The sequence below is a fragment of the Macrotis lagotis genome, chromosome 5 (assembly GCF_037893015.1).
Source record: "Macrotis lagotis isolate mMagLag1 chromosome 5, bilby.v1.9.chrom.fasta, whole genome shotgun sequence".
Lineage (NCBI taxonomy): Eukaryota > Metazoa > Chordata > Mammalia > Peramelemorphia > Peramelidae > Macrotis > Macrotis lagotis.
This window is the reverse complement of record NC_133662.1, coordinates 218,243,272-218,270,869: the sequence shown is the minus strand read 5'-3', so window position 1 is coordinate 218,270,869 and position 27,598 is coordinate 218,243,272. Positions and strand designations below refer to the sequence as shown.

General features: G+C 35.4%; 2 protein-coding genes and 1 long non-coding RNA gene across 8 annotated transcripts in view; 2 read left to right on the top strand and 1 right to left on the bottom strand.

The window, feature by feature from the left end:
* The window catches only part of LOC141488425 (uncharacterized), a 44,834-nt gene that overhangs the window by 5,026 nt on the left and 12,210 nt on the right, over positions 1–27,598 (bottom strand). Inside the window, exons 2-4 of one of the 4 annotated variants that reach the window (XR_012468676.1) lie at positions 25,303–25,441; positions 7,978–8,086; positions 2,503–6,737 (exon numbers count right to left, since the gene is read on the bottom strand). This is a non-coding gene — a long non-coding RNA (uncharacterized LOC141488425). Of the gene's footprint in view, positions 1–2,502; positions 6,738–7,977; positions 8,087–8,204; positions 8,272–25,302; positions 25,949–27,598 lie in introns of those variants that run through there. The other 3 variants (XR_012468674.1, XR_012468675.1, XR_012468677.1) reach the window with 3 other exon arrangements.
* On the top strand, positions 1,523–7,794 carry BCL2L15 (BCL2 like 15). 3 transcript variants are annotated; one of them, XM_074188480.1, is made up of 4 exons: positions 1,533–1,824; positions 2,554–2,675; positions 5,255–5,479; positions 6,695–7,794. In XM_074188480.1, the coding sequence occupies exons 1-4, from the start codon at positions 1,698–1,700 to the stop codon at positions 6,716–6,718; spliced, it is 498 nt and encodes a 165-aa protein (XP_074044581.1). In that variant the 5' UTR covers positions 1,533–1,697; the 3' UTR covers positions 6,719–7,794. The 3 variants fall into 3 exon arrangements, with proteins under 3 accessions (XP_074044582.1, XP_074044579.1, XP_074044581.1); XM_074188481.1 differs by lacking the exon at positions 6,695–7,794 and having other exon boundaries at positions 1,523–1,806; positions 2,494–2,675; positions 5,255–6,659; XM_074188478.1 differs by lacking the exon at positions 6,695–7,794 and having other exon boundaries at positions 1,529–1,824; positions 5,255–6,649.
* The window catches only part of PTPN22 (protein tyrosine phosphatase non-receptor type 22), an 88,953-nt gene continuing 73,231 nt past the window's right edge, over positions 11,877–27,598 (top strand). Inside the window, exon 1 of the mRNA XM_074188475.1 lies at positions 11,877–12,043. The gene's annotated coding sequence lies outside the window, so the exon portion shown is untranslated. The remainder of the gene's footprint in view (positions 12,044–27,598) is intronic.

The following is a 27,598-nucleotide window of genomic DNA, read 5'->3' as shown; positions in this document are numbered from 1 at the left end:
CTGGAATGTTAACCCCAAATTCTATTTTAACATTTTATTATGATTTTTTCCATATTAAAGATTTTCTATAATGTTACTTCAAATCATCGGGGTAGAGACATTTCAGAGGGGATAAGGGAACTATGCTAGTTTGGACACCTTTCTGCTTCTAAGCTTGAAATGTTTGGCTATAGAATAATGATAAGTAAGATTGTTGCTTATACTAAAAATGAGAAATACAGCATTCATATATTTTTTATTTGATATAATCCAGTTGTCTGGGGTTATCATATTATTGGAACAATGGCTAACAAGAAATAGAGGTAGTATGATATTGAAAAAGAGCACTAGCTTTGGAGTCAAAGGAAATAGTTCTAAATACCAGCTTTGCTACTTACTACCTAGGTGAAATATCTAAATATCTAAAATATCTGATTTTTACCCTATTTCTTAATCTGTGAAATGAAGGTTATGTCTCTAAGATCCCTTCTGGTAAAACTAAGTCGCATCAGTAGACAATTCAAAGGGTCCCAAGAGCCATTTGTCCAGCAAACATATTAGTACAGGAGTGATCCTTCTTCTAGGCTATCAAGGTAAATTTGTTGACTAGGTCTTCTCTTCATAGATTCAGATTACAATCTTTGCGCCATATTTGAGAGTTGGCACAACTGGAAGGTTTGTTTCCTGCTGTCAGCATGACAATGAGTTTCCTCTGGTTCCTCATTAGTGAAGCTGATCTTCAGATGACTAGTATAAAATTAATCATGGGCTATTTTTCCCCTGTTTCTAGGAATTGCTGTCATAATCTGCAAGAACCCAGGGGTCCTTCCTAGTCATAATGAAGCTCTAAAAACTGGAAAAGATACAAACATCAATAACATATAGATAGGGACCCTCAACATTTACCATAGAGTAGTTGGATTGTCCTTATACCAGAAGAATCATCCATGAGATCTATTATCCTTTTATTATCCTTTTAAACTATCTTTCTTACTATCTTTTACTATCTACTTGCCTTTTACTAACATTCCAGGTGTGAGATATAACCAGTAAAAAGGTCTAGAGATGGGAGATGGAGTTTTGTGTATGGGGAACTGTCAGAAAGCTGGTTTGCCTGGACCACAGAGTATACTCTATGAAGGGGAAGGGGAGTAATATATAGAATAAGGCCAGTAAAGTATATCAGGTTATTTAAGGACTAGACAGGAGTTTGTATTTGACCCTAGCAGAAACAGATATTGGAGAGGAATCTCAGTAACAGAAAACAATTTCTTTTATCACATAGGCAGAGCTTAAAAGAACCAAGTATTCAGGTATGATAGAGCATGAAGAACTTAGCAAAGAACAGAAAGACTTTTTTTCTAGAAATACTGCCATGTATGTGTGTGTGTGTGTGTGTGTATTATATATATAATATATAATTATTAATTTTTGTGCAGCTAACAAGAGTGATAATCAACGATAAGCAACTGGGCAGTTATTTTCAAGACTTCCTGGTGTTACATCAGCCTGGAAGGAAAGATCTCAGTTTTCTGCACAACTTCTACTGCCAGGAACCTCCTTCTGCTGGGCAGGGCTCCAAGAAGGCCCAACCAACTGTAAATGGAAATTACCTATATGGGGCAAATATACTTGTAGTAGTTAGTCTCACTTCCTGTTGAAGTGAATGTGTTCTACTTGTTTAGGCTAAAGGCTACTATTCAAAAAACAGACCCGAAATGAAGATTCCCCAGACCTTTGAGGAACAAACTGAGTACATTGTGGAATCTCTGCTTTCTGAATTCTTGGGTTTACCATCCATAGCAAAGAACCGCAGCTTCCATGAAGGTGATGTCCCAGATTTTGGTAAGGCTTCCTGAGTAAGTAATAGCTGTAGCTTTATACCAGAGGAACTAGATGTATCTCATGAGATAACTAGGCAGATCAGCACAACCTCAACAATTTATAGACTTAGAGAATGACCTGAGGCACTGAGATATTAACTGACTTGCCTTATATGTCAGGGATGAGATAGAGACAACAGTGGTCTTTCTTCCTCCAAGATCAGCTCTTTGACCACGAGAAACATTCTTGGATTTCTCCATTTAGATCTTTAGCATTGTCTCCCCCCCCTCCCCTTTTTATTAAGTAGTTTTATTGTTCACTTATGTCTGACTCTTCATGACCCTTTTGGTGGTTTTCTTAGCAAAGATACTGGGGTAGTTTGCCATTTTTCTTCCTTCTCCAGCTCCTTTTACAGAGAAGGAAAGTGAGGCAAATAGGGGTAAATGATTTGCCCAAGGTCACACAGCTTGTAAGTAACTGTGGCCATATTTGAACTCAGGAAGATGATTCTTTCTAACTCCAAAGTTTAGGTGGATTTTGCAAATTAAAAGGATTAAATTTGTTTCTTTTTTTGTGATGAGACACACAATAGTAATTCAGTGAGGGGATTCTCTATTGGTGACAAAACATCCCAATTTTATGAGAGGGAATCAATACAGGAAAAATAATGAAATAATTTAAAATGTTGAGGATACGTACCCATTCCCTTTGGACATTCCATGAAGGATGACTGTGTTTTCTTTGTCTTAGGTGAGCCAAGTTCTTTTGATGTGACAATCATTGCTGCTCGTCTTAGAAAGATAGGTGATCAGTTCAATGGAGAACTGGAACAATCTGCCAACCAAGTCATCAGAGAAGTCACTACAGGACAGGTTAAGTTTCTAATCTTTGCCTACTATTCACCCCTTTGTTTTACTATAGCAATTTTTTTTAGTTTTTTTTTCAAGGCAAATGGAGTTAAGTGACTTGCCCAAGGTCACACAGCTAGGTAATTATTAAGTGTCTGAGACCGGATTTGAACCCAGGTACTCCTGACTCCAGGGCTGGTACTTTATCCACTACGCCACCCAGCTGCCCCTACTATAGCAATTTTAATGGAGAAAAGATGAGGAACCAAACCCAGTCAATCCTTGCTCTAACATCTTTGAAGTTGAAAATATGCATAAATTAGCCCAAAGTATCATAGAATTTCAGAGTTGGGTAGGACTTCAGAGTTTATCTAATTCAACCTTTTTTTTTTTGACCTTAAGTTCACACAGTTCAAGGAAAATTCAGGAGTTGCCAACTGTGTAAAGGTCATCTGCAGATTGAGCTGGAAGGAGATTATTGCCCTGTGACTCCATAGACATGTTTTAATATGCACTATAGACAATATTTTATTATTCTTAGAAGTGTGTTTGGTAGCAAAGATCATGAGAAAGGGACTAGAAGTCTTGCCATGTGGGGATTAAGTGAAGGAAGTGGTAATGAAAAGATTTAGTAGAGAAAAATGAGAGGTTTTCAAATATTTGAAGGATTTTCCTATGGAAGAGACTTATTCTAGTGGGCTATAGAAGGAAGCTAACATTTTTAATATCTTTTTTGGGAGCAAAGAACTTTTTAAAAACCCTCTTTCAGAGGCATTCTTCATGATACTCCAATTTTATTTTGTTTTGTTTCTTTAAAAGAGGCATCTCTTTTCTTTATACTTATGGAATCAGTACAAAAGGATGATTGGTTCAGACAAATTAGCCCCCTTAAATCTCCATTCAGTCATCCATCTGGATATATTTGGAGCCAATCAGGAGACAAGAAGATATCCTGTACCATGACTATGCAAGTTTTCTTGCCCAACAGAGTAATGTTAATCCATATTTCCTTGAAGATATTTTTGAAGGTGGAATTTAGAGACCCCAACTAGTCTACTCAATCTTTGTCAGAGGCAGTGATGGATGTACTGATTCAGCCCCCTTCCAGAAGGGATCTTCCCTTCCATTAATCAGGATTTCTGCCTTCTCTTAAATGGCCTCATGGATGTTTCATTAATATATTCTATGTCTTGACACAACTTGTCTCTAGAAACTAACTTTCTCTCTTACAACATCATCAATCAACTGAAATTAGTTTCTCCAAAGTTCACAACCATCTCTCAAATGCCAGATCTGACAATGGCTTTTTCTGTCCCATTCTTATTTATTTTTATGTGGCATCAGACACAGTTTACCATTCTCTCTGCAATTTGTATACTTTCTTCTTTTTGGGTTTTTGTGATATTGCTTTCTTTTGGTTTTCTTCAGTCTCCTTTGCTGGATTATCATCTATATCTCCCTCCCTAACTGGGAATGTCTTCCACAGCACTGTCTTACGATCTCTTCTCTTCCCCTGATGTTTTATTTCTTTTGGCGATCTTATTAGATCCCATGAGTTTTATTATCATCTCTACACAGGTGACTCCACATCTCTGTATCCAATCCTAGTTTCTCTCCCATGCTCCAGTGCCATATTACTAACTGATTGTTGGAAACATTCAGCTTCATGTCTTTTTTGGCAATCTAAATCAGAGCACATTATCTAAATTATTACTAAATTCATCTCTCTTCTAAATTTCCTTAACTTAGGCATCATCTTTGACTTCTTCCTCTGACTAAACATCCAATCAGTTGCAAGTCTTAATTGATCTCCACCAAATCTCTCCCATCTTTTCCTTCTTTCTACCAATTTGGCAAACCCTCTCATTTAATAGCCTCTATTATCTCTCTCCTAGACTATTTAATAACCTCCTAATTAGTCTCCTTACCCTCAGATTTTACTCTATTCTAATTCACCTTTCATATAGCTGTCAAAATGATTTTCCTAAAACACAGATTCTCCTAGGTTACTCCCTTGCTGAATAGCCTTCTTTAGCTCCCAACCACCCTTCCATCCTTAGTATACATTTCCCTTCATGTACTTACCAGTCTAATCATAGTAACCTTCTTGTGGTTCCTACACCTTCCATCTCTCTACATTGTCTCCTGTGCCTCAATATTCTTTCTTACCTCCATTTCTCAGAATGCTTAGTCTTATTCAAAGCTGAACTCTCAAGCACAATTTTCTACATGAAATGTTTCTTGATCAGTCCAACTGCTAGTGCCTTGATGTTCCCTGATTAATTTTCTTTATATTATGTACGTATGTATTCACATACCTGTACAAACTTTCAACCATAAACTTCTTGAGAGCAGGAGATTAATTTTTGTTTGTCTGTTTTTGTAAACTCAGCACCAGGATAGTGTCAGATATATAGGAGGCATCTGATCTATACTTACTGACTGATATAGTATCAGGTGTATAGGAGACCTCTGATCATACTGATTGATTGAGGATGATGTCAGATATATAGGAGGCATCTGGTCATAATGATTGATTGAGGATAGTGTCAGATGTATAGGAGGCCTCTGATCATCCTGATTGATTGATTGTTTTTCTCCAGGTTGTTGCTGTTCTAAAGGACACTGTGAAATCACTCAGCCAAACCTGGTGTGCCCAAGATCCTAACCTGGCATATGAGAGGGCCTTTCTGGCTGTGTCTGTGAAGTTGTTGGAGACTCTCTCCAAAAAAATACCTCAGAGTGTCCAGCAGTTGGTTGGACCCGTGAGGGATATGATCAATGAGAATGCAGCTATTCGACAGTATATCGAAGGGCAAGGTGGTTGGGTAAGTGCTCTCCTGAACTCTCTGCTAGGCTTTTGTCTTCTGTTTGGACAATAACCAGAGGCTTTCAGTTCTTTCCTCTACCCTGTAACTAATTTTCTGATAGTGAGGTTAGACAGGTCCTATTGCCAGAAATTCTAGGTACTCATTTTGGAACTCTCATTATGACCAGTGTATGTTAGCAAATATTTAATGAACTGGCTTTGGGGGCGGGGAGTGCACACAGCATACTTTTAAATTTAATCTGTACTACTAACATTTTCTATCCTTTTTTAAAATATAGAAATCAAGAAAACAATAAATCAAGCCCTGATTTGTAATGTTTGCTGATTTCTTTTAAAAAAAAGTTTTGTGTTTTTTTTTTAAATTTAAGGCAATGGGGTTAAGTGGCTTGCCCAAGGTCACACAGCTAGGTGTCTGAGATTGGATTTGAACACAGATCCTCCTGATTATTCACTGTGCCACCTAGCTGCCCCTGTGTTTGCTGATTTCTAAGAAGTAAATTAACACATTGAAAATGTAACTGTTGCCTCTTGAGCTGGGTTGAGTGGGATCCCTATCTGTAAAACATACATACCTATACACATACATAGACACACATGCACATACCCACTGGTATAGGGAATTAGTAGGTGCGGAGATGTCTACTATCGATTTCAGTCATCACCTCTACAGTCTTAAGAAGTTGCTTAGAGCATTGAGAGATTACAGAACCTATACAAAGTCACAAAATATGTGTCTGGAGCAGGATTTAAATTCATATCTCCAAGCCCACTCCCTATTTCTACCTCTATACTGAATTCTTAATTTTCTTTCTACACATGGATTATCTAATTTGTAAATTAAATGCAGCAAAATTTCAATTTCAATTTGACTTACTCCTATACTCTAACAAATTCTCTAATTATCTTTCACCACCAATTGATGTATTAAGGAGTACAGCTAATTCAAACAGAATCTAATATATTTTAAGGCTGGAAAAGTCATTATACAGTACATAATTTAGTCAATTCTAAATTATTTTTGCATGATCTTTTCTTTGGGATGATCTGAAGCAATGTTCCCCTCCATTAACACAGTTTATCAAAAGACCCTTTAAGAGTTATACTTTCCAAAGTTGATCCTGAAGTACTTGGGGAAGGGGGTAATAAACTTATCTTTTAAAAGTTTTTGAGGAATGAGAACTGTCTGATTTTAGGGTTTTTATTTTCTTTGTAGGAGAATGTGGTACCAGATCCTTGACTGGATGATTGAGCATGCTCTGTTAAAAAAAATAATAAAATAAAGATAAAATTAAAAAGGGAAGAAAGAAAAAGTTCAATTGCTCAACACCTGAATTTTAGCTAAGTGTAATTACTCTTCTACCGATTCCTGTGGATATTAGAGTAACTTCCTGTTTCCAGGTATTTTGCAAACTGTTTTTGTTTACAGACAAAAACAGATCTTCAAGACTGAAAAGAAGGAATTTGTAACAGAAGAAATTGGGACTCCATGACCCAGTTTGGAGGAGAGACTTTGGAGAAAGGGGGGATTCTCTTTTTTGTTTTAATCAAGGGGTTAAATGACTTGCCCAAGGTCGCACAGCTGGGTAATTATTAAGTGCCTGAGGTCGGATCTGACCCCAGGTCCTCCAGATTCCAGGGCTGGTGCTCTATCCACTACATCACCTAGCTATCCCCCAAAAGGGGGCAAATCACATCCTTTCTATAGCTAAATAATTTTATGTAAAATCAACCTTGCCCCTTGATGTGAGTTTGTCCACTATTGCACTTATTTTGCATTTTTCAGAATTTCTGGGAAATCTATGAAATGACATTTCTTCTGTTTGAAAAAATCAATTATGTGCTGGGATTTGTAATTTCATTGGTGAGGGGAACTCAAACTGTAACTATGCCTATCATGTATTCTATGATCCAATGACACTGGTCTCCTTGTTTTTGCTTGAATAAAATACTACATCTCCTTACTTTATTTATTTATTTGGCAAGGCAATAGAGTTAAGTGACTTGCCCAAGGTCACACAGCTAGGTAATTATTAAGTATCTGAGACTGGATTTGAACACAGATCCTTCTGACTCCTGAGCCAGTGCTCTATCCACTATGCCATCTAGCTGCCCCCTATTTTTTTAAATTACATTTTCTTCCTCACCCCCAATTTAATCAGCATCCACTCTCATTCTTTCTCTTCCACCTTTTCTCCCCACCCACCCTTTGCATCCACTGGGAGAAAACCAAAAACTATGCAATAAATACACCTAGTTAAGCAAAATATAGACCCACATAGGCCATGCTCCAAAATGAGCCCATTCTCTTTTTCTCAGGAGGTAGGTAGCATTCAAAATGTCCTCTAGGAATCGTATTTGATTTGTCAGAGTCATTAAGTCTTTCAAAATTGTTCACTTTTACAATATTGTTTTTAGAGTAAAAATTGCCTTTTAGTTCTGCTCATTTCATTCTGTGTAAATTCAAAGTGAGATACAAGTCATAGATGCTCTCCTTACATTTTAGTTGCTTCTGTAGACTTCTATTTGTGCCCCTCCATTATGAGAGATAAAAGTTTTTCCTTGTTGAATGCTACTGATTTTGCTTGATCCGAGAGATGCAAATTGCCTGTGGGTGATCAAAACCAGTTAAAGAAAGACAAAGATAGGGAAACCAGTTAAAAAAAAAAAAAGAATGTTGAATATGGGCATCAGAAGAGGGCTACCTGACTTTGATCAGAACTGACCTCATGATTGGAGCAGGTTCAAATCAGTTTCCCAGCTTCTGTATCAGGAGCTTGCTCTTGGGACAGATGTCACAGTCCTCCCCCCCCCCCAACCCCATCCTGCTTCTCTACAGATTTTCAGTTTTTATGCAAATTAACTTATGCAACTATTTCTCCAAGCTGTCTCCCATGAGACTCTCTCCCTTATGAAATGTATTTAACCCGGCTCTACCTCTCTTTTTTTAGTATAATCAATTGCAATTCTCTTGCCTTCATTAATGACCCTAGCTTTGTTACTTTGATTGGTTTCTTTATTTCAGATTGATACCCTAATTCCTCTTCTTTTCTTGCCTAATGTATGTTAGGGTTTTTTTTTTTTTTGGTCCTTCCTTTTATTTCTTTTTTTTTTTAAGTCTATAAAATCACAAAAACCAGATCCAAGCTCTTAATTTAATTTGACTCCTGCTCTGACCCATAATGACTACACTGTTGTTAGGAGACACTTGTATCATCTTTCTCAACGGTTACAATTCAAAGATTTTATCCTCATTGTTTTTTCTGTTTGCTTGATTATATTACCTTTTCATGTTTCTCTTTACTAAGAGTTTGTATTTCAAATTTTCTACTTAGCTTTGGACTTTTCTTCAGGAATTCTTGGAAGATCTTTATTTGATTAAAAATCCATCCCTTCTACCCCCAAAATAGGATTATACTTAATTTTGTTGGCAAGTTATTCTTGGTTGTAAGCCTTTATCTTTTGCCTTTTGGAAGATTGTGTTTTGTGTTCTTCACTCCTTTATAATTTTGTGTAATACTGACTATGATCACTATAGTTCCTTGAATTCTTTCTTTCTGACTGCTGAAGCTATTTTTCCTTTATAGCCTGGAAGCTTTGGATTCTGATAATGATCCTGAGAGTTTTTATTTTGAGATTTCTTTCAAAAGGTGATGGATGCATGATCTCTTTCCATTTTTACTTGGCCCTCTTATTTCTAATTATATTAAGGTAGTTTTCTTTCATCATTTCTTAATAAAAGCTATCCAGATTCAGTTTTTGACCATAGATTTCTGGTAGCCAGATGATTCCTGGAAAATGAGTCTTGTTTCTTAATATTATCAGACAGACTCTTCAAATAGGGAAAATAATTTCACTTTCTTTATAATTAATGCAATTTCATATGTAAAATTGCTAATTCATTTTTTAGTACTTGCTACTTAAACATGCTCAGTATATCCCATTAGGAATATTTGGAAACTGTGTGTGTCTGTATAAAGACACACATATAGATTTATAAATATCTTAGTTATTAGAGGAAACCATTTGATACTGGTCCTCTCAAAATTTACTACTCCTTAATTTAATTAGAAACTTTTATATCTTTGTCTTATTTCCCCTTCGGAATATTAATCATGTAGTCATCAGAGCTAATAAGATTTCTTTTTGGTTTTGGTTTTTGTGGGGCAATGGGGTAAAGTGACTTGCTCAGGGTCATACAGCTAGTAACTATCAAGTGTCTAAGGTCAAATTTGAACTCAGGTCCTCCGGATCCCAGAGTCAGTGCTCTATGTACTCACTATACTACCTAGTTGCTCTGCTAATAAAATCTTATAACCCCATCCAAGTAGAAAGTTCCAAGGAACTTCAAGAATATTTTGCTACTCTTTCTATCAACAGTTAGCTATTATTATTGTTGTTATTCAGTTTAAAGTAAAATAAACCCCATTATCTAACAGTTTTCCAAACATTTTTATCACTTTATTTTAACAACTCAATTCATGACAACATCTAGATTAAAAGAGAAGTTACTTTTCTCACAGTATTTCTGATATAATATTTCTCAAATTTCACAATATAAGAAAAATTTTAGAAATACAATAATAACATACGTTCACGCATCATTATCATCATTATTCACACAACATTAATTCAGTTGAATGCATTTCCAAATTGTCTTGCATAGAATGTTATTCATTTGTTCACTTTTGGCATTGCATTCTGATTGTATTCATGGCTAGTATAGAGTGCTTACTTGAACTAACATTGATAGAGTACTTGTCCTATGGCAGATGGCTTTAAAATCATGGGATCCTCACAACAATCCTAGGAAATGGGTGCTATTATTATAGTTCCACTAACAGATTAGGAAGCTGAGTAAACAGAGGTGAGGCAACTTGTTTAATTAAGTTCTTGCAGGTTTTACTGTAGGTTCTGATTTACCATAATGATCATAATAGGAGAACATTTGTAAATGAGACCCTATTATGATTTAGTTTTGGAAAAAATTTTGATCAAATCAAATCTGAATTTTAATCACTAATGGTAACATTAAAATCTGATTTTTCACACTGATTCCATTTAGTTCACATTAAAAAAAACTGTGCTGGTACTCCCCATAACTTTTTAAAAAATATCCTTAATTCACCCAAAGAATCAAATCAATTACTTTTGTTTTCTCACCCTAACCTAACTGAACCCACATACTGGTGGGGGGGCGGGGTGGAGGGAAGAGGGAAGGGAAAGTAAAGCTTTCCAGCTGGAACAATGGGAAGATGGAACAGGACAAGATTAGTATTTAGGAAAAACTGCTTGTTAAAAAAGGAAGATGCTGAAAAATTCAATGCAGCAAACATATTTTCCATATTCTAAAGAATAACCAAATAGATTCTATTATCCTTCTCATCTGCATGAAATCAAAACCTTTCCTAAAACCTCTCTTTCTAAAAGCTCCAAGCCTTCTACTTTCAAGCCTTCTATTTGCAGTCAACACAGAGTAAAACATTCTTAACTTTTTATCCATTTTCTTTAATCATGACTTGCTTAAACTTTCTCTCATCCTTTCTTTATTAAAGCCCTTCAAAACTGCATCTGGGGACAGCTGGGTGGTACTTGGGGCAGCTGGAGTCAGGAGGACCTGAGTTCAAGTCCAGCCTCAGATACTTATAATTACCTAACTGTGTGACCTTGGGCAAGTCACTGAACCCCATTACCTTAAATTTAAAAAAAAATTTAAAAAGAACTCTTTAAAAAAACTGCATCTGAAGTGTTTCTTTCATATTTTAATCCAAAACTTCTTTCTTCTTTTTTGCTAATTCCTCTACTTTTTATTTCCCAGTCATATCTCAAACTGTTTATAGAACCTACCTGAATTTTTCCTTTACAATTTAGCATGTTTTTATTACTCAAAACTAGAGATTATCTTTCTGAAGTTTCTGAAAGTTCCTTAGAAAATTTTTCTCTCTTTCAGCTCTTTTTCTTTTGCCTGATCAGACCACAGAAAGAAGTTAGTTTGATTTATCAAGATATAAAACATAATGTGTCAAGTAAACACACAAAGGTTTTTCCTTCTGAAAGTTTAATCAAAAAAAATCCATGAAAGTCAATCCTTGCTAGATATATTTTCAATAGCTAGAAGGGCTGTTTTGAAACTATCTTCTCTGATTTTCCCCTAAAAAGAGGTTTCTCAAGAGTATCATGATTTTTTTTTTATTATCCCTCCATTGAGATTTTCTTAGAGATCTATCTTTAGTTATCCCTTCTGAGTGGGAAGGTTCTCAGAGTCTCAATTCCATTATATCCACCATAACTATTACTGCATAATAAAGAAATCAAGTTTTATCAGGACAAATGATCATGTCGAAAGGAATGCAGTTGCAAAAACAAATTGGGTCCAGGGCTTTCAGTAGCCAAGGACACAAAACCTGGCTTTCTTCCCAGTTAACAAACAATTTGGGGGGTAGTAAAAAAAAAAACAGGAAAAGCAGGATGTAGGAATTGAGATGTCTAGCTTCTTATTGGTGGAATGAATCTAAGAGGAAGAGGGATAGTTTTGTGATTGATCAAAAGGATAGGAGACACCAAGGTAAGAGAAGAAAGGTATTTTTGTGACAGTTGGGCAAGGGAATAATCTTGTGAGTTCTCCAAAATCAAGTGACTTTCAAGAAATTGAAATAGCATTACAAAATGGTGAATAGAAGCAAAATATAATCTGCTAAATGCCATAATTTTATGTTTTCCTTTCTTTTTTTAATCTTTTGACTTTGCTTTAATATTTCTTTTTGTCTTTACAGAGTTATTCACTTCTGCTTGATCCATTGTAATTTTCAGGAAGTTTGTACCTGGGGAAATGTTTTGTCCCTCTTGTACTAAACTATCAGTTTTCTTTTCAAGTCTTTCCTCCACAGCTTTCATTTCTTTTCCAATTGTCTCATGTTATTTATAATACTATTTTAAAACTCTTGCATAATTTCTAGGAATTCTCATTGATCTTGTGGGTAAGTAGTGTGGTAGGTTGGGTTGGGTTGGAGATTTTTTGAGACTTTATGGGTAAATGTTTTGGAGTTATTCTCTTCCAGGTTTATTTCTTGGGCATCTATATCCTCATAATAGCTGTTTATGATTTTTTAAAAGTCATTCTTTCAGTCATCTACTTTGGACAGTCCAAGTTCTGGGGGACCTAAATCTGGAATTGTCCTGGGCAGGGGACTGAGTCCATGATCAATCTCGGCAACCCCAAGGAAGAGGCCTCAGAGTACTAAATCTATGCTTGTCTTTCTATAATAGATATTGCTACTTCCTTTTCTCTTTCTCTTTTTAAACTCTCTTTAGTCTAGCTTCCAATCTCAACATTTAACTGAAACTGCTCTTTCCAAAATTACCAATGATCTCTTAATTGCCAAAATCAATGACTATTTCTCAGTTTTTATCCTTCTTGACCTCTTTGCAGTCTTTGACATTGTGTTCATCTTTAATTTAATACTCTTCATTCTAGGTTTTCATGACATTTCTCTTTCTTGATTCTCCTACTTGTTAAATTACTTCTTGAGCTTCTTTGCTGGATTTTTTTTTGCAAGGCAAATGGGGTTAAGTGGCTTGCCCAAGGCCACACAGCTAGGTAATTATTGTCTGAGACCGGATTTGAACCCAGGTACTCCTGACTCCAAGGCCGGTGCTTTATCCACTATACCACCTAGCGGGCCCTTCTTTGCTGGATTTTCAAGATCACATCCACTAACCATAGGTGTTACCTAGGGTTTTGTTCTATGCCTTTTTCTCTCCTTCTATACTATATTTTGTTTGGTGATCTCATCTGCACCAATGGATTTAATTATCATTTCCATGCTGATGATTCTCAGATCTTATCCAGCTCTAACCTCTCTCCTATCTTCTAGTCTTGAATGGCTAAAGCTACTGGATATCTCCAACTGAATGCCCCATGGACATCTTAAACTTAACATGTCTAAAACTGAATTCATTATCTTTTCCCCTAAGCTCTTGAGTCTTCCTTTCTTTCCAATTATTGTCAAGGGCACCTCCATTGTCCCAAGTCCTCCAGGGTTACAACTTGAGTTATCTTCACCCTCTTTCAAACTCCATATCCATTATTTTGCCAAGTCCTCTTGATTCTACTATCATAACTTCTCTTGTATAGATTCCCTTCTCTCTTGATACTGCTACCACTTTTGATGGAGTCACTTTTTACCTTATGCCTGGATTGTTATTATTTTTGCAATAGCTTTTTTATTAGTCTGTCAGCCTCAAGTATTTTCCTACGACAGCCTATTTTCCACTCCTGTGTCATACTGAACTTTCTAAACCTCGGATGTGACCATGTCACTTTCATTAAGTAGACTCCAGTGGTTCCCTATCACCTTCAGGATCAAATATAAAATCCTGTTTTTCTTTCAACGTCCTTCATAACTTGGTCTTCTGTATTGCTAGTCTTTTTTGTCCCTTACTTCCTACCCAGTGACACTGGTCTCTTTACTGTTTCCCACCAAAGTCATTCCATCTCTTTTCTCCGGGCATTTCACTGGCTATCCTCCATGTCAGGAAATTTCTCCCTCCTTATCTCTGTCTCTTGACTTTTCTAGTTTTCTTCAAATTCCAGTTAAAATTTGCCCTTAATGTTTGTGCTGCTCCCTTATTGATTATATACAATTTATCTTGAATATATCTTGTCCACACACAGTTATTTACAATCCCCCTTTTGATCTTTCTTTCCCCAAACCTTATCATGGTGACTGGGACATAGCAGGCAATTAATAAATATTTGCTAACTCTGGAAATGCCCATGCTACTGACATAGCTGGGAATTGAGTCCTTGCTCCTGGTCTACCACCTGTTAATTTCTGTTTGGGACACTTGCTTGTAAATTGAATATTTTGGGATAGGGAGATGAGTCATGGGAGTTTCCCAATCACTACTCATTCCATTGTTCTTCTTAAATTGTTGTTAAAATAATTTTGAAGGGAGATGGGCTATAATATTTCTCCTACTCACCATTTTGACTGGTTCTGGACTTCATGTACTTTTCCTTTTTGGTCCATGCCTAGAATGCTCTCCCTCTGCCCTGCCAACTTCTCACTTATCTGACTTTGAGTTTAAAGTAAAATTTCATCTTCTACAAGAAGTCTTTCCTTGTTTCCTTTAATACTAGTGCCTTCTCCATGAGAATACATTTCTAATATAGATGGGTGTACAATATTGAATAATAATGGTGATAATATACATCTGTTCTTCCCCCTTGTTCTTATTGGAAAGACTCTAGATTATCCCCATTACAGAATGGTTTTAGATAGATGATCACTTATCAATTTAAGTAAAGATGCATTTATTCCTATGCTTTTGGGTATTTTTAATATGAGTATTGTATTTTGTCTAAAGATTTTTCTATATCTATTGAGATAATCATGATTCATATTGTTTTTGTTACAGTCAATTATTCTGATAGTTTTCCTAATTTTGAGCTAGCCTTACATTCCAGGTACAAATTTCACCTGGGTATAATGTATAATGTAATATCTTTATGAGATATAAATATCTCAAGTGCTAATATTTTATTTAAAATTTTTGCATCAATACTTTAAAAGAAATTGGTTTATAGTTTTATTTCTGTTTCTGTTCTTCCTGATTTAAGTAGAATTTGGTAGGACTCCTTCTTTGCCTCTTTTTCCAAGTAATTTTTCTAGTATTGTAATTTAGAATTAACTTGTGAATTCATCAAGTCATTTTTTTAGGGAGTTCACTGATGGCTTGTTCTTTTTTCTAAGAAAGTTATTTAAATATCCTATTTCTTCTGTTAATTGGGGTAATTTATATTTTTGTAAATATTCGTACATTTCATTTAGATTGTTAGTTTTATTAGCATGTAATTGGAAAAAATAGCTCTATCACTGGTAGTGAATTCATCCTTTTCATTCTTGATACTAGTGATTTGATTTTCTTTCATTTTTGTTTTAATCAAATTAACCAATATATAGAAATGATTTATGTGGGTTTCTTTTATGTCCTACAGCTGGGACAATTATGATAATTGAATTGTTTCTTTCTGGCTGCTTGCAATATTTTCTCCTTGATCTGGGAACTCTGGAATTTGGCTATCTAATGCTTGGAATTTTCATTTTAGGATCTCTTTCAGGAGGTGATCAGTGGATTTTTTTTTTTAGGTTTTTGCAAGGCAAATGGGGTTAAGTGGCTTGCCCAAGGCCACACAGTGAGGCAATTATTAAGTGTCTGAGACCAGATTTGAACCCAGGTGCTCCTGACTCCAGGGACAGTGCTTTATCCACTGCGCCACCTAGCCACCCCGATCAGTGGATTTTAAAAATTTTCTATTTTACCCTCTGGTTCTAGGATATCAATGCAATTTTCCTTTATAATTTCTTAAAATATGATATCTTTGCTCTTTCATTAGCCATGACTTTCAGGTAGTCCAATAATCCTTAAACTACTTCCCCTTAATCTATTTTCCTGGTTTATTGGTTTTCTGGTGAAATATTTTATTTTCTTCTGGTTTGAAATTATTATTTTATATATATTTTTTTATGTCTCAGGTTCATCAATGAGTTTTTTTGTACTTCCTTTTGGTCAATTCTACTTCTTAATGAGTTCTTTTTCAGCAAATATTTGTAAATCTTTTTCCACTTGTCCAATTATACATTTTTTTTTTAGATTTTTCAAGGCAATGGGGTTAAGTGGCTTGCCCAAGGCCACACAGCTAGGTAATTATTAAGTGTCTGAGGTCGGATTTGAACTCAGGTACTCCTGACTCCAAGGCCAGTGCTCTATCTACTGTGCCACCTAGCCGCCCCAATTATACTTTTAAAAGATTTTTTTTTACTTCAATGAATTTTTGTACATTTTTTTCTCATTCGGTTTCTTAAATTGTTATTTTCTTTATTTTTCAGGCTGTTGACTTTTTTTTAATGATTTTAGTGCATCACTTTCTTTCCCCAATTTTTCCTACCTCTCATTTTTATTTACTTATTTTTTTAGGTTTTTGCAAGGCAATGGGATTAAGTGGCTTGCCCAAGGCCACAAAGCTAAGTAATTATTAAGTATCTGAGGTTGAATTTGAACCCATGCCTCCTGACCCCAGGGCTGGTGCTCTATCTACTGCACCACCTAGCCAACCCTACCTCTCTTATTTGATGTTTAAAATCCTTTTTTGAGCTCTTTCAGGGACTGAGAAAAATTACTTTTTTTTTTTTTAAGCTTTGCAAGTAGCTGCTTTGATTTCATTACCTTCTGAGTTTGTGTTTTGGTCTTCCCTGTAATTTTCTTTGGTCAACTTCCTTTTTTGTTGGGGTTTTTTTTCATGTTCCTAGCCTATTTCTTGACTTCTAATTTTATTTTAAAATTGGGTTCTGTTCCTGGAGTGGCAGGAGCACTGTCCCAATCTTCAGATATTTTCCATGCTGCTGTTTTCAGAGCTAGTTCTAGGGGTCTATTAGTTCTCAGTTCTCTCTTCTCTTCTCTTCTCTTCTCTTCTCTTCTCTTCTCTTCTCTTCTCTTCTCTTCTCTTCTCTTCTCTTCTTTCTTTCTTTTTTTCTTTTTGCAAGGCAATGGAGTGAAGTGGCTTGCCCAAGGCCACACAGCTAGGTAATTATTAAGTTGACTGAGGCTGGATTTGAACTCAGGTACTCCTGACTCCAGGGCTGTGCTCTATCCACTGCACCACCTAGGGGCCCCAGTTCTCAGTTCTTTCAAAGTGGTATGATCTAAGGAGATAATATGATCACTGTTTCTGGTCTATGCATTCATGCCCTCCACTTAGTAATAACACATTTATATAACACTTTAAGATTTGCAAAGTTTTTTACATATATGATCTCATTTAATTCTCACAATAATTCTGCAAAGTGAAACTATTATTATCCTCATTGTACAGAAGAACAAATTGCAGCTCAGAGACTTAAAGTGATTTACTCAGGTTCATACATTATTGCATGCCCTACTGCCTTTCTCCTGCACACCCATAATCATTACCTGACTGTGGAATGCTTCCAAGATGTACATTGTAGTCCAGTTTTCCCTCCCAAACTCTAGGCCTTCATCTCTTAACTGCTTATTTGACTGCATATCTTACTGGTACCTGAAAGACATCTTTCTATGTTCTGTGAACCATCTTTTTGAACAAGAAATGGAAGACTTCAGCCAGACACAACAGGTATTTTAAGGTATTTGACAGACTCTTAATCAGGAAATGTGGCAAATAGAAGTCAAATGAATTGCTCGGATTCACACAGCTACTAAATATCTGAGATAGGATTCAAACTTAGATCTATTCTGACTGAAGGTTCAGTAATCTATCCACTGTGCTAAGATGAAGGCAATGAAAACAAAAAATAAACTTAACAAACAAAAGAAATTGAAGGGGAAGAGAGCAAGGGGAATTTTATTTTACTTTGCTGAAAGAAAAAAAAAAAGGAAAGAATTAGACCTCTAGACAAAAGGAAGAAAGAAAAAGGAACTGACAAGTTAAGCAAAATTCCAAAACCAGGGAAAAGGTGACAAATGGGATATGGTGGGTTTGAGGTTGAAGAAAAGAGTCTGTGAAAAGAGAGTTGTCTTTAAATAGATGAAACAAAAATAACCGGGAACAAAATATTGTCTTAACAGAGTAAGAGAAACCAAAAATAATCCTAATTAATGAGACAAATGGAGGAAAATATAAAACTAATTTTCAAAAAGTTAAACAAGAAGGTATTAAACAATCCAATTAAATGAAAGAGAATGATACATTGTATAAGAAAGCAAAACCCCATAATCTATTGCTTTCCAGAAACACATCTAAAAAGTAAATGTATAAAGGTAAACACAGAATTAAAATGAGTGACTGGGACAAAATTTACTACCCATGAGGGGAGCCTTAAAAAAGAAGTTGTAGTCATCATGTCAGATAAAGCAAAAACAAAAATTCATAACTTAAAAAGATATAAACAAGGAAACTACATGATCTGAAAGAAACCATAGACAACAAATATTCATATTTAACTTGCATGCTCCAGATACCTTAGTATCTAAATTCATAAAGAAAAATTAAATGAATTACATGAAGACAAAGCAATAATACAATAATAACTGCAGACTTTTACTGTCTTTCTGTCACTTTTTAGACAAATTTAACAAAAAAGGAAAATAGAGAATAGAGTAAATTGCTGGAGAAACTAGAGTTGAAAGAAGTCTTCTAATGATGTACTAAAAATATATGTGGATTTCTTAATACCACATGAAACTTTTATGAAAATTGACCATGTGTTAGAGCACAAAGATATTGTAAATATATGTTAAGAGGTAACACAATAAACATAATTTGAAAATAGAAAAGAAGAATAATGAATTGAATATGCATTTAAAAATTAGGAAGCCAACAAATAAATAAACACAACATAAAGAAGAAGAGGTGATATTAAAAATATGAAGAGAAATAGATAAACTGGAAACTGAAAAAACCATAGAAATAATGAGTTAAACTAAAAGCAAGTTCATCAAAAAAAAAAAACCTTGACAAGACTGACACACTTTTAGTCAATCCAATTTAAAAGAAGAGAGCAGAAAATCAAATCGACAAAATAGTGACATTGCAACAGATCTAGAAGAAATAAAAAGAATGATCAGAACCTAGCAAAAGTGAGAGCACAAAAATCAATAGCATTTCTATATAAAAGCAACAAAATTCAATAGCAAGTAATCAAAAAGGAAATTCCATTCAATATAACTACAAAATTAATAAAATAATTGGAGATCAATCTATCAAATCATACAAAATATTTGTAGAGATTCAATTACAACTAAAGAGCAACTTAAATAGGTGGAAGAATATTCAGTGTTCATGACAAGGCTATGTCAATGTAATAGAAATCATAATACCACCAAAGTTTAATTTACAGTATTATTCTATAACCAATCAAACTATCAAAGGGATACTTCATAGAACTCAAAAAAAAAAAATAAGAAAATTATTCCAAAAAAGAAAAGCTCTCGAGCAACTAGGTGGTACAGTGGATAGAGCACCTACCCTGGAGTCAGGAGTACCTGAGTTCAAATCCCACTTCAGACACTTAATAATTACCTAGTTGTGAGGCCTTGAGCAAGCCACTTAACCCCATTTGTCTTGCAAAAAAACCACCTAAAAAAAAGAAAGAACAGATCTAGGAAAAAAAGTAGAGATGAAGGGGAATATCAATTCTAGACCTCAAACTCTATTATAAAGCAACAGTAATAAAAAACATTTGGTAGTGATTAAAAAATAGAGAAGTAGAACAATGGAAAAAGAGTGACAAGAAAGGATCAACAACAATGAAATGTAATAAACCAGTTCTTTAAAATAGAAAACATAAATTACTTGAAAAGAACTCTCTAGTTCAAAAAAAATGCTAGAAAGACTGGAAAGTAGGCTCAGACCAATACCTTATCCTTAATTCCACAATATATTACAAATGGATATGTGACCTCAATATTGAGGCTCGTACCATATACAATTATAAGGAAAGTAGATTATATTTCTTTCTATTGTGTGTGTGTGTACATAAATATGCTTCAAAATTTATTTTTATCATTCTTTTTAAAAATTTTGAGCTTCAAATTTTTCCTCCTTCAACTTCCCCTTCCACTGAGAAAGCTAGCAATATATCAATTATATGTATGAAATTATGTGAAACAAATTTCCATATTAGACATGTCATACTAAAAACCTGAAGGAAAAAAGTGAGACTTTATTTCAATTTGTCATCAAAGTTTATCTGTTCTCTCTGGAGGTGAGCAGAATTTTTCATCTTTAGTATTTTGAAATTGTCTTGAATCACTGTACTGATCAGAGCAGCTAAGTCTTTCATAGCTGATCATGCCTACAATGTTGCTGTAATTTCAAATGATCCAGTTCTGCTTACTTTACTTTGTACTCATTCCCAGGTTTTTCTGAAATCATTCCTTCTTGTTATACCTTATAACACAATGATATTGTATCACAATCATACACCATAATTTATTCAACAGTTCCTAATTGGTGGGCATCTGTTTAATGTCCAATTCTTTGCTACTACAGAACTGCTATAAATATTTTAATATAAATAGATCCTTTTCCCTTTTATTTGATCTCTTTGGAAAACAGATCTGGTAATAGTAAATGTTGAGTCAAAGGATTTGCAGAGTTTGATAGTCCTTTGGATAAAGTTCCAAATTGATTTCCAGAATGGACAATGCTTTAGGGCCCCAGTTTTTCCAAATTCCTTCCAACACAAACATTTTCTTCAATATTATTTTGTGCCTCATTTTATCAAGTTGTTAATTTTCTTTTCATAAATTTCTTGCACTACTCACATGCATTCGTCTCTTTCTTTAACTGTTCCAGGAAATTCTTGGGTTTGGCTCTAATTAGCATTTTTTTCTTTGAGGTTTTCCAAGTAGTTGTTTTTTCATTGTTGTCATCTTCTGAATTTGTATCCTGCTCTTCCCTTAGGCTTTGGTAGAAAGTTAAGCTCTGTTTTTGTTGTTTGCCTTGTTCAAGTCTTTGAACTTTATGTTGAAGTTAGGCTTTGCTCAGCTGGAGGTGGAATATCTGTCCCAAGATTCAGATTTCTCATGCTGTCATTTGCTTTTTTGTTTTTTAAATTTTTTTGTTTTTTTGGGATTTTTTGCAAGTCAGTGAAGTTAAGTAGCTTATTTACAAGGTCATACAGGTAGGTAATTATTAAGTATCTGAGGCTGCATTTGAACTCAGGTTCTCTTGACTCCAAGGCTCTGTCCACTGCATCACTTAGCTGCCCCTCATGCTGCCATTTTCAAAGCTAGGTCAGGGTGCCTGCAAGTTTTTGGTACTTCCAAAGCGGTGTGATCTGAGGAGAGGTGTGAACACTGTTCTCCTGGTCTGCACTCTGCCCCCGGCTAGCCTCTGGCTACAAGGGCTAACGCTACTCTTGACCCTGGTACTACGACCAGATCCCTTTCTCTTCTGCAGCTGCAACTCCTAATCTTCCTCTTTGCCTTGGACCTGCCAATGCTCCTGCAAGCCCTCTACCCAGGAACTGTGATTCATAATTGCACAAGAGCAAGAGAGTTACTAAACAGTACAAGGTCCTGCCTCCAGTGCTAACAAAGTGTCCACTGTCATCTCTTTCTGTTAGGTTTTCTGACCTCCTTTACATTTTGGGCTGAAAGCTCCCAAAGGTGCTACTGCTCTATCACAGCCACCTCCAAGATCCCAGATCATTCATCCTTCATAACTATGGGTAGAAGATATATGTTTAATGAAACAAGGGATAGAGACAATTACAAAAAATAAAAAAGATAACTTTGAAACTGAAAGACTTTTGCAGAAACAAAAATTGGTGCATCTAGGGTAAGACAGAACAGGTTAAATGGGAAAATTAAATAGAAAGGGGATTAATAATTTGGTGAAGATATAAAATCTTGTCCAAGCAATAAACTCTTTAAAAAGTAGAACAGAACAAATAGAACTCAATGCCTCCAGGGAGGAACAAGAGATATTAAATCAAAGTCAAAATACTGAAAAAAAAAAAGATAGCAAAAACAACTGACCTGGAAAACAGATTAAGAAAATATTTAAGAATCATTGAACTGTTTGAATACCGTGTTAAATAAGAGATTCCAGATGTCCTGTTTTAAGAAATCTTAAAAAAAATTTTACCTTTAAAAAAAACCCCAACAACCCACAAACCTTTAAAGCCCAGATCTCTTAGAACCAGAGGACAATGTTGAAATAGCTTTCATAGGTCATCTCCTCAAAGAAACCCTAAATGAAAACTTCCAGGAACATCCTAGCCCAAACCCATAGCTTCTAGAATAAAACAAACAAACAAAAAAATGTGGTAAGAAGCCAGAAGGAAAAAATTCTAGCTCTGAAGAGCCATGGTCAGAATCACAAATGATTTCACAGCCACCAGTATAAAGCAACAGAGAACTTTGACAATGACATTTCAGGAGGCAAAGGATATGAGCTTCCAATTAAGAATAACTTATCTAGCAAAACAGTCCTCAGTATAATGCCACAGGGCAAAAAAAAAATGGATTTTTAATGAAATAGAGAACATCCAAAGATTCTTGATGAAAAGACCAGAGCTGCAAAGAAACTTTAAGCTTCAAACACAGGAGTGAAAAGAAACTTAAAAGAATAAGCATGAATTAACAATCATAAAATTCTAAACAGTGATGATGCCTGGGTCCTCTTTGAGCCCTATCATCATAGGGGTCAAACACAGGAGTGAAAAGAAACTTTAAAAAATTAACAATCTTAAAAGTCTAAACAATGATGATGCCTGGGTCCTCCCTGAGCCTGATTATCATGGGGGTCAAACATAGGAGTGAAAAGAAACTTATAAAAATAAAAATTAATTAACAATCATAAAAGCCCAAACGATGATGCGTGTGTCCTCTCTGTGCCTTATCATTATTGGGGGTCATAGAGGGAGTTCAATTAGCTCCTGCTTGTAAGTGGTTTTGTACACTAGACACTGTGATAAAATCTGAGGATACAAAAGGAAAACAAAAGCAACCTCTGCCCTCAAGAAACATACAATCTAATGAAGAAACCACAAGCAAACTACTATACAAACAAATCAGGAAAAATTGGAGATAATTAACAAAGGAAAGGCATTAGCACTAAGATGGATTGGGAAAGGTTTCTTGTAGACGTTAGGATTTTAAAATGAGACTTGAAAGAAGTCAGTAAAACCAGGGGGCAAAAAAATGAGGAGGCGCAAAACTCCAAAGATGGAAGAGCAGCCAAAGAAAATGCTGAGTCAAGAAACTGAGGTTCTTGTTCAAGGTAAAACAAGGTAGCAATGCTAGATGGTAGAGTATAAAGTGTGGTCAGGGGAGGGGTAAAGAGAAGAAGATGACCTGAAAAATATAAGGGGCCAGGTTATGAAGGGCTTTAAAAATGAAAAGGAGGATTTTGTATTTGATCCTAGAGATAAAAGTGAGCCACTGGACTTTATTGAAGGGAGCAGGCTGGGGTGTGGCAAGAGTTACAGGGTCAGAAAGGTTCGACCCACAAAGTGGGTGCTTAGTTGATTAATACACAGGAAACTAATTTATGAAATCAGATTATAAAAAGACATGCTCAGAAAATGGTAATTGGGGCAGGTAACAGGATTAATGCAAAAAATTGTTCTTAAAGTTCTCTAAGACTAACATTAGGGGTGGCTAGGTGGCGCAGTGGATACAGCACTGGCCCTGGAGTCAGGAGTACCTGAGTTCAAATTTGACCTCAAACAGTTAATAATTACCTAGTTGTGTGGCCTTGGGTGAACCCTGCCTTGCAAAAAAAAAAAATCTAAAAAAAAAATAGACTAACATTAGAAGTACTTAAGCTCAGAATACACAGTCTGGTAAGGAATGATAATGTCAATAAAAGGGGTTTGTGGGTTGTTGGGTTTTTTTTTTAAGTTACATTGTGAAAGATGTGAATCAAAGAAGAGAGAGGGGGCCATATAAGATGGAATGATGGATATGGACAAAAGAGAAAACTCTCTTATTTTTGCTGAAGAGCATCATTTCTTGTACTGGCAAGAACAGAAATGACTAATAGGAAATTGAAACTCAAGTAAAGTGAGGTGATCGTATGAAAGAATCTAGCTACCTTTCATAAATTCAATTTACCCTGTTCAGACTAATTACATCCTAGAATGTTACAAAATGATGGGTTGCTGAGTCACTATCAATGATTTTTGATAAGACTAAGAACAGCATGAGAGGTGCCAGAGAACTGGAGAAAAGTAAATTACTCTTGTCCCAGTTTTTAAAAATGACGTGAATTGAGGCTACAAACTATAGGTCAGTGAATTTTACTTCAATTTCTGAAAAAATCCTAGGACATATTATTAAAGAAGATAGTTAACAAAAAGAAGTAAGCAAAGATCTAGCTTCATCAAAAACAGGTCAAGCCATACTAACTTCTTTTTTTGGCTTTTGGAAGGCAATGGGGTTAAGTGACTTGCCCAAGGTCACACAGCTAGGTAATGATTGTCTAAGGACAGATTTGAACTCAGGTCCTCCTGACTTCTAGAGGTCAATGCTCTATCTGCTGAGCCACCTAATTGCCTCCATATTAACTTTTTTAAAAACGTTTTTAGGATGGCTTGTACCATTAGGATTTCATTCTCAAACAGGTCCCAAATAGAGATCACTTTGTTTTCCACTTATGCATCATTTCTTCATTTTTCAAACACCATTTCTTCAAAAGACATCACTATCTTTTCAGTGATAAATATTCTAAGTTTCAGAATCACCACTGAGTCTTTCCTTTCCCTCACTCCCCCTTCCATATCTAATTTTCCCCTATTCATTTGGCTACTTTTCTAGGTTAGACTCTAATCATTTCCTCCCCAATTATTGCAATAGTTTTCTAATTGGTTTTCTTTTGTCCAATTTCTACCATCTCCAATTCACTCTCCCCAAAGATGCCAAATTAATTTTTCTAAGGCACATTATGATCATCTTATTCCTCTCTTGAAAAACCTTCTGGGGCAGCTAGGTGACACAGTGGATAGAGCACTGGCCCTGGAGTCAGGAGTTCAAATTTGGTCTCAGACCAGATAATTACCTGGCTATGTGACCTTGGGTAAGTCACTTAACCCCACTGCCTTATAAAAATTTTAAAAAAAAGCTTTCTGTGATGCTCTTTTTTTGTTTGTAAACACGATATTTTATTAGTAAAATATTTACATTCATTCACCATGCAACATAAACCTGTAGCGATTTAGCATGTCATTCCTTATATTATAAAAGTTTGTAGCTGAAACAATGTAGTTTAAGATATACCAAATTAACCCTATGCCAACTGTGAGCAATTGGTCATGAAATCTTTGGCTTACATACCAGATGGGTAGGTGAGGTCCCAAGGCAAAAAAGTGATCAAATAGGGTCTTTCAGAAATGGTGGTGCGATGAAAGCCCACGTGGCTAAAAGATGTTTCAGCCCATCTGTGGGGTCAGCTAATAGGCTGTGTTGGGCTGACCTGTGAGGTAAAAGTTTAAAAAGTAATGGACAACTAATTAGATCTAGAAAATGCAGTACTTTAATAAGTAACATAATTCTGCATTTTTTCTTTTGTGATAGAATCAGAGAATTTCACTGTTGGAAAGCATTTCAGTCTTGCAATCTAGCAGTTCAATAATAGCTAAGTAGTTCAGGAGAAAGGAAGACCTAAGTTCAAATTCAGTCCCACACACTTGCTAGTTACATTTTCCTGGGTAAGTCACTCAATCGTTGTTGTTAACAGTTTCTTTATGCATAATATGGGGAAGAACAACAGCACCTACCTCTCAGGACTGTTCTAAGGACATAAGAGTCTGTATTAAGAGTCATGTCTGTATTGTTTATGATGCTGACAATAAATCCGAATTTTGATTGCCGCAAGGAGATAATATTTGTAAAGCACTTTGGACAGGGCTCAATACATAATAGATGTTAGTGATTATTATTGCTATCCTTTTTTTTTTCCAAGGCAATGGGGTTAAGTGGCTTACCCAAGGCCACACAGCTAGGTAATTATTAAGTGTCTGAGGTCAGATTTGAATTCAGGTACTCCTGACTCCAGGACCGGTGCTCTATCCACTGGGCCACCTAGCTGCCCCTATTGCTCTCCTTTTACAAAATTCCTGATAAATGACCTTACAGTTTTTGTGTTAATACCTCTAGCAAAAGTTGGGGTTAGGCAGTCAATTCCATTTTTGGATAGCTTTAATTATGGCAGAAATTTTCTTCCTCTTTAATTGAATCTGCCTTTTCATTACTTCTATGCATTGCTCCCAATTTTGCTCTCTAAGATAAAGCAGATCAAATTTGACTTCCTTTGAAAATAACAATCCTTCAGATATTTTCAGACTGTTATCACTGCCCTGTCTACGGTCTTATTTTTCTTCCATCGTTTCTTCTGCAAATTGGATAAACATGTCATCACTGCATTCATCCAAGTCTCTAATAAAACGTGCTAAACAAATTAGGATCAAAGACAGAAAATTGTGGCATTTTATAGAGACAACTCCTCCCCTTTACACTGATGTTTATCCATGAATAAACCCTCTTCAAGTCAACCAGATCCAGACCTTCCTATATTATCATTCAGTCCCTGGCTCTCCCTCCATTTTGCCCATAAGGATAACCAGAGAGACTTTGTGAAAATATAAATTATCCTGTATATATATGCCATTTCCCTGATGTACTAGTTTAGTAACATTGTTAAAAAAAAAAAGGAAATGAGTTTAGTCTGGTATGACTTGTTCTTAATCATCACTTCCCATTCTGAGTGCTCCTAAACCATTCTTTTAATAATCCATTCTAGAATTTAGTAGGAATCCTCCTCCTCCTCACCAGTTTATAGTTTGGAATAGTTAGTTAGTTCCCCTTTTTTTTGAAAACTGTATGTTTGCCTATCTGTTGTCCTATTGCCATTTTATTTAAAATTAGCCACAGTGGTTGGGCAATCACATACACAGTCTTAGGGAATTTAGTTCATTTAGACTAGGTGGTTTGAATTTATTTTTTAAATTCAATTTTATTTTACTTTCTGTTAAGTTCCTTTCCTCCTCTCTCCCCCACTAATTTAAGAAAGCAAGAACTTTGGATCTGGAGGTGGATAGTATGCTTTCTCATGAGATATTAGGAACAGTGTCAGTTGGTTTCACTGTTTTCAGATTTATTGAGAGCATCTGGATGTTTTCTAACCATCTTGTCCCTTTTTATCCTGGATTTTTATTCTGTAATAATCATTTTTGTTTTATCTTTCCCATTCTGAAAGTTATTTTCCTTTATAGTGAAAACAAACAAATGCAGAGTTAGTGGTTTTCCTTTCATGATTTTGTTTGCAGCTACTGAAGACCCCCAAAAAGAACATCTCAGCACCATTATTGGTACCATCAAATGCTTCAACCTTAGAAACAGATACATTTTTATTAGTGGAAATGACAATTAAAGCCTATCTACCTTGCTGCTGTATGCTAAGAACCACTGGGTTCTGACATCTCACTTTACAGCTATAGTCTTTTAGATGTTGTTTCTCCCTGTTAGAATATGAGTCCTTGAAAATAGGGAATGTCTCACTTTACTATTTGGATTCCCAGGGTCTGGTACAGTGCTTTGCATGTATGAAACAATGATTAAATGCTTTTTCACT

Coding starts and splice junctions, on each gene's coding strand:
- BCL2L15 (XM_074188481.1), top strand. CDS start 1,698: ATGAAGATTCCCCAGACCTTTGAGGAACAAACTGAGTACATTGTGGAA. Junction 1,807..2,493: donor GAACCGCAGCTTCCATGAAG/GTGATGTCCCAG, acceptor TAAAATGTTGAG/GATACGTACCCATTCCCTTT. Junction 2,676..5,254: donor GAGAAGTCACTACAGGACAG/GTTAAGTTTCTA, acceptor GTTTTTCTCCAG/GTTGTTGCTGTTCTAAAGGA.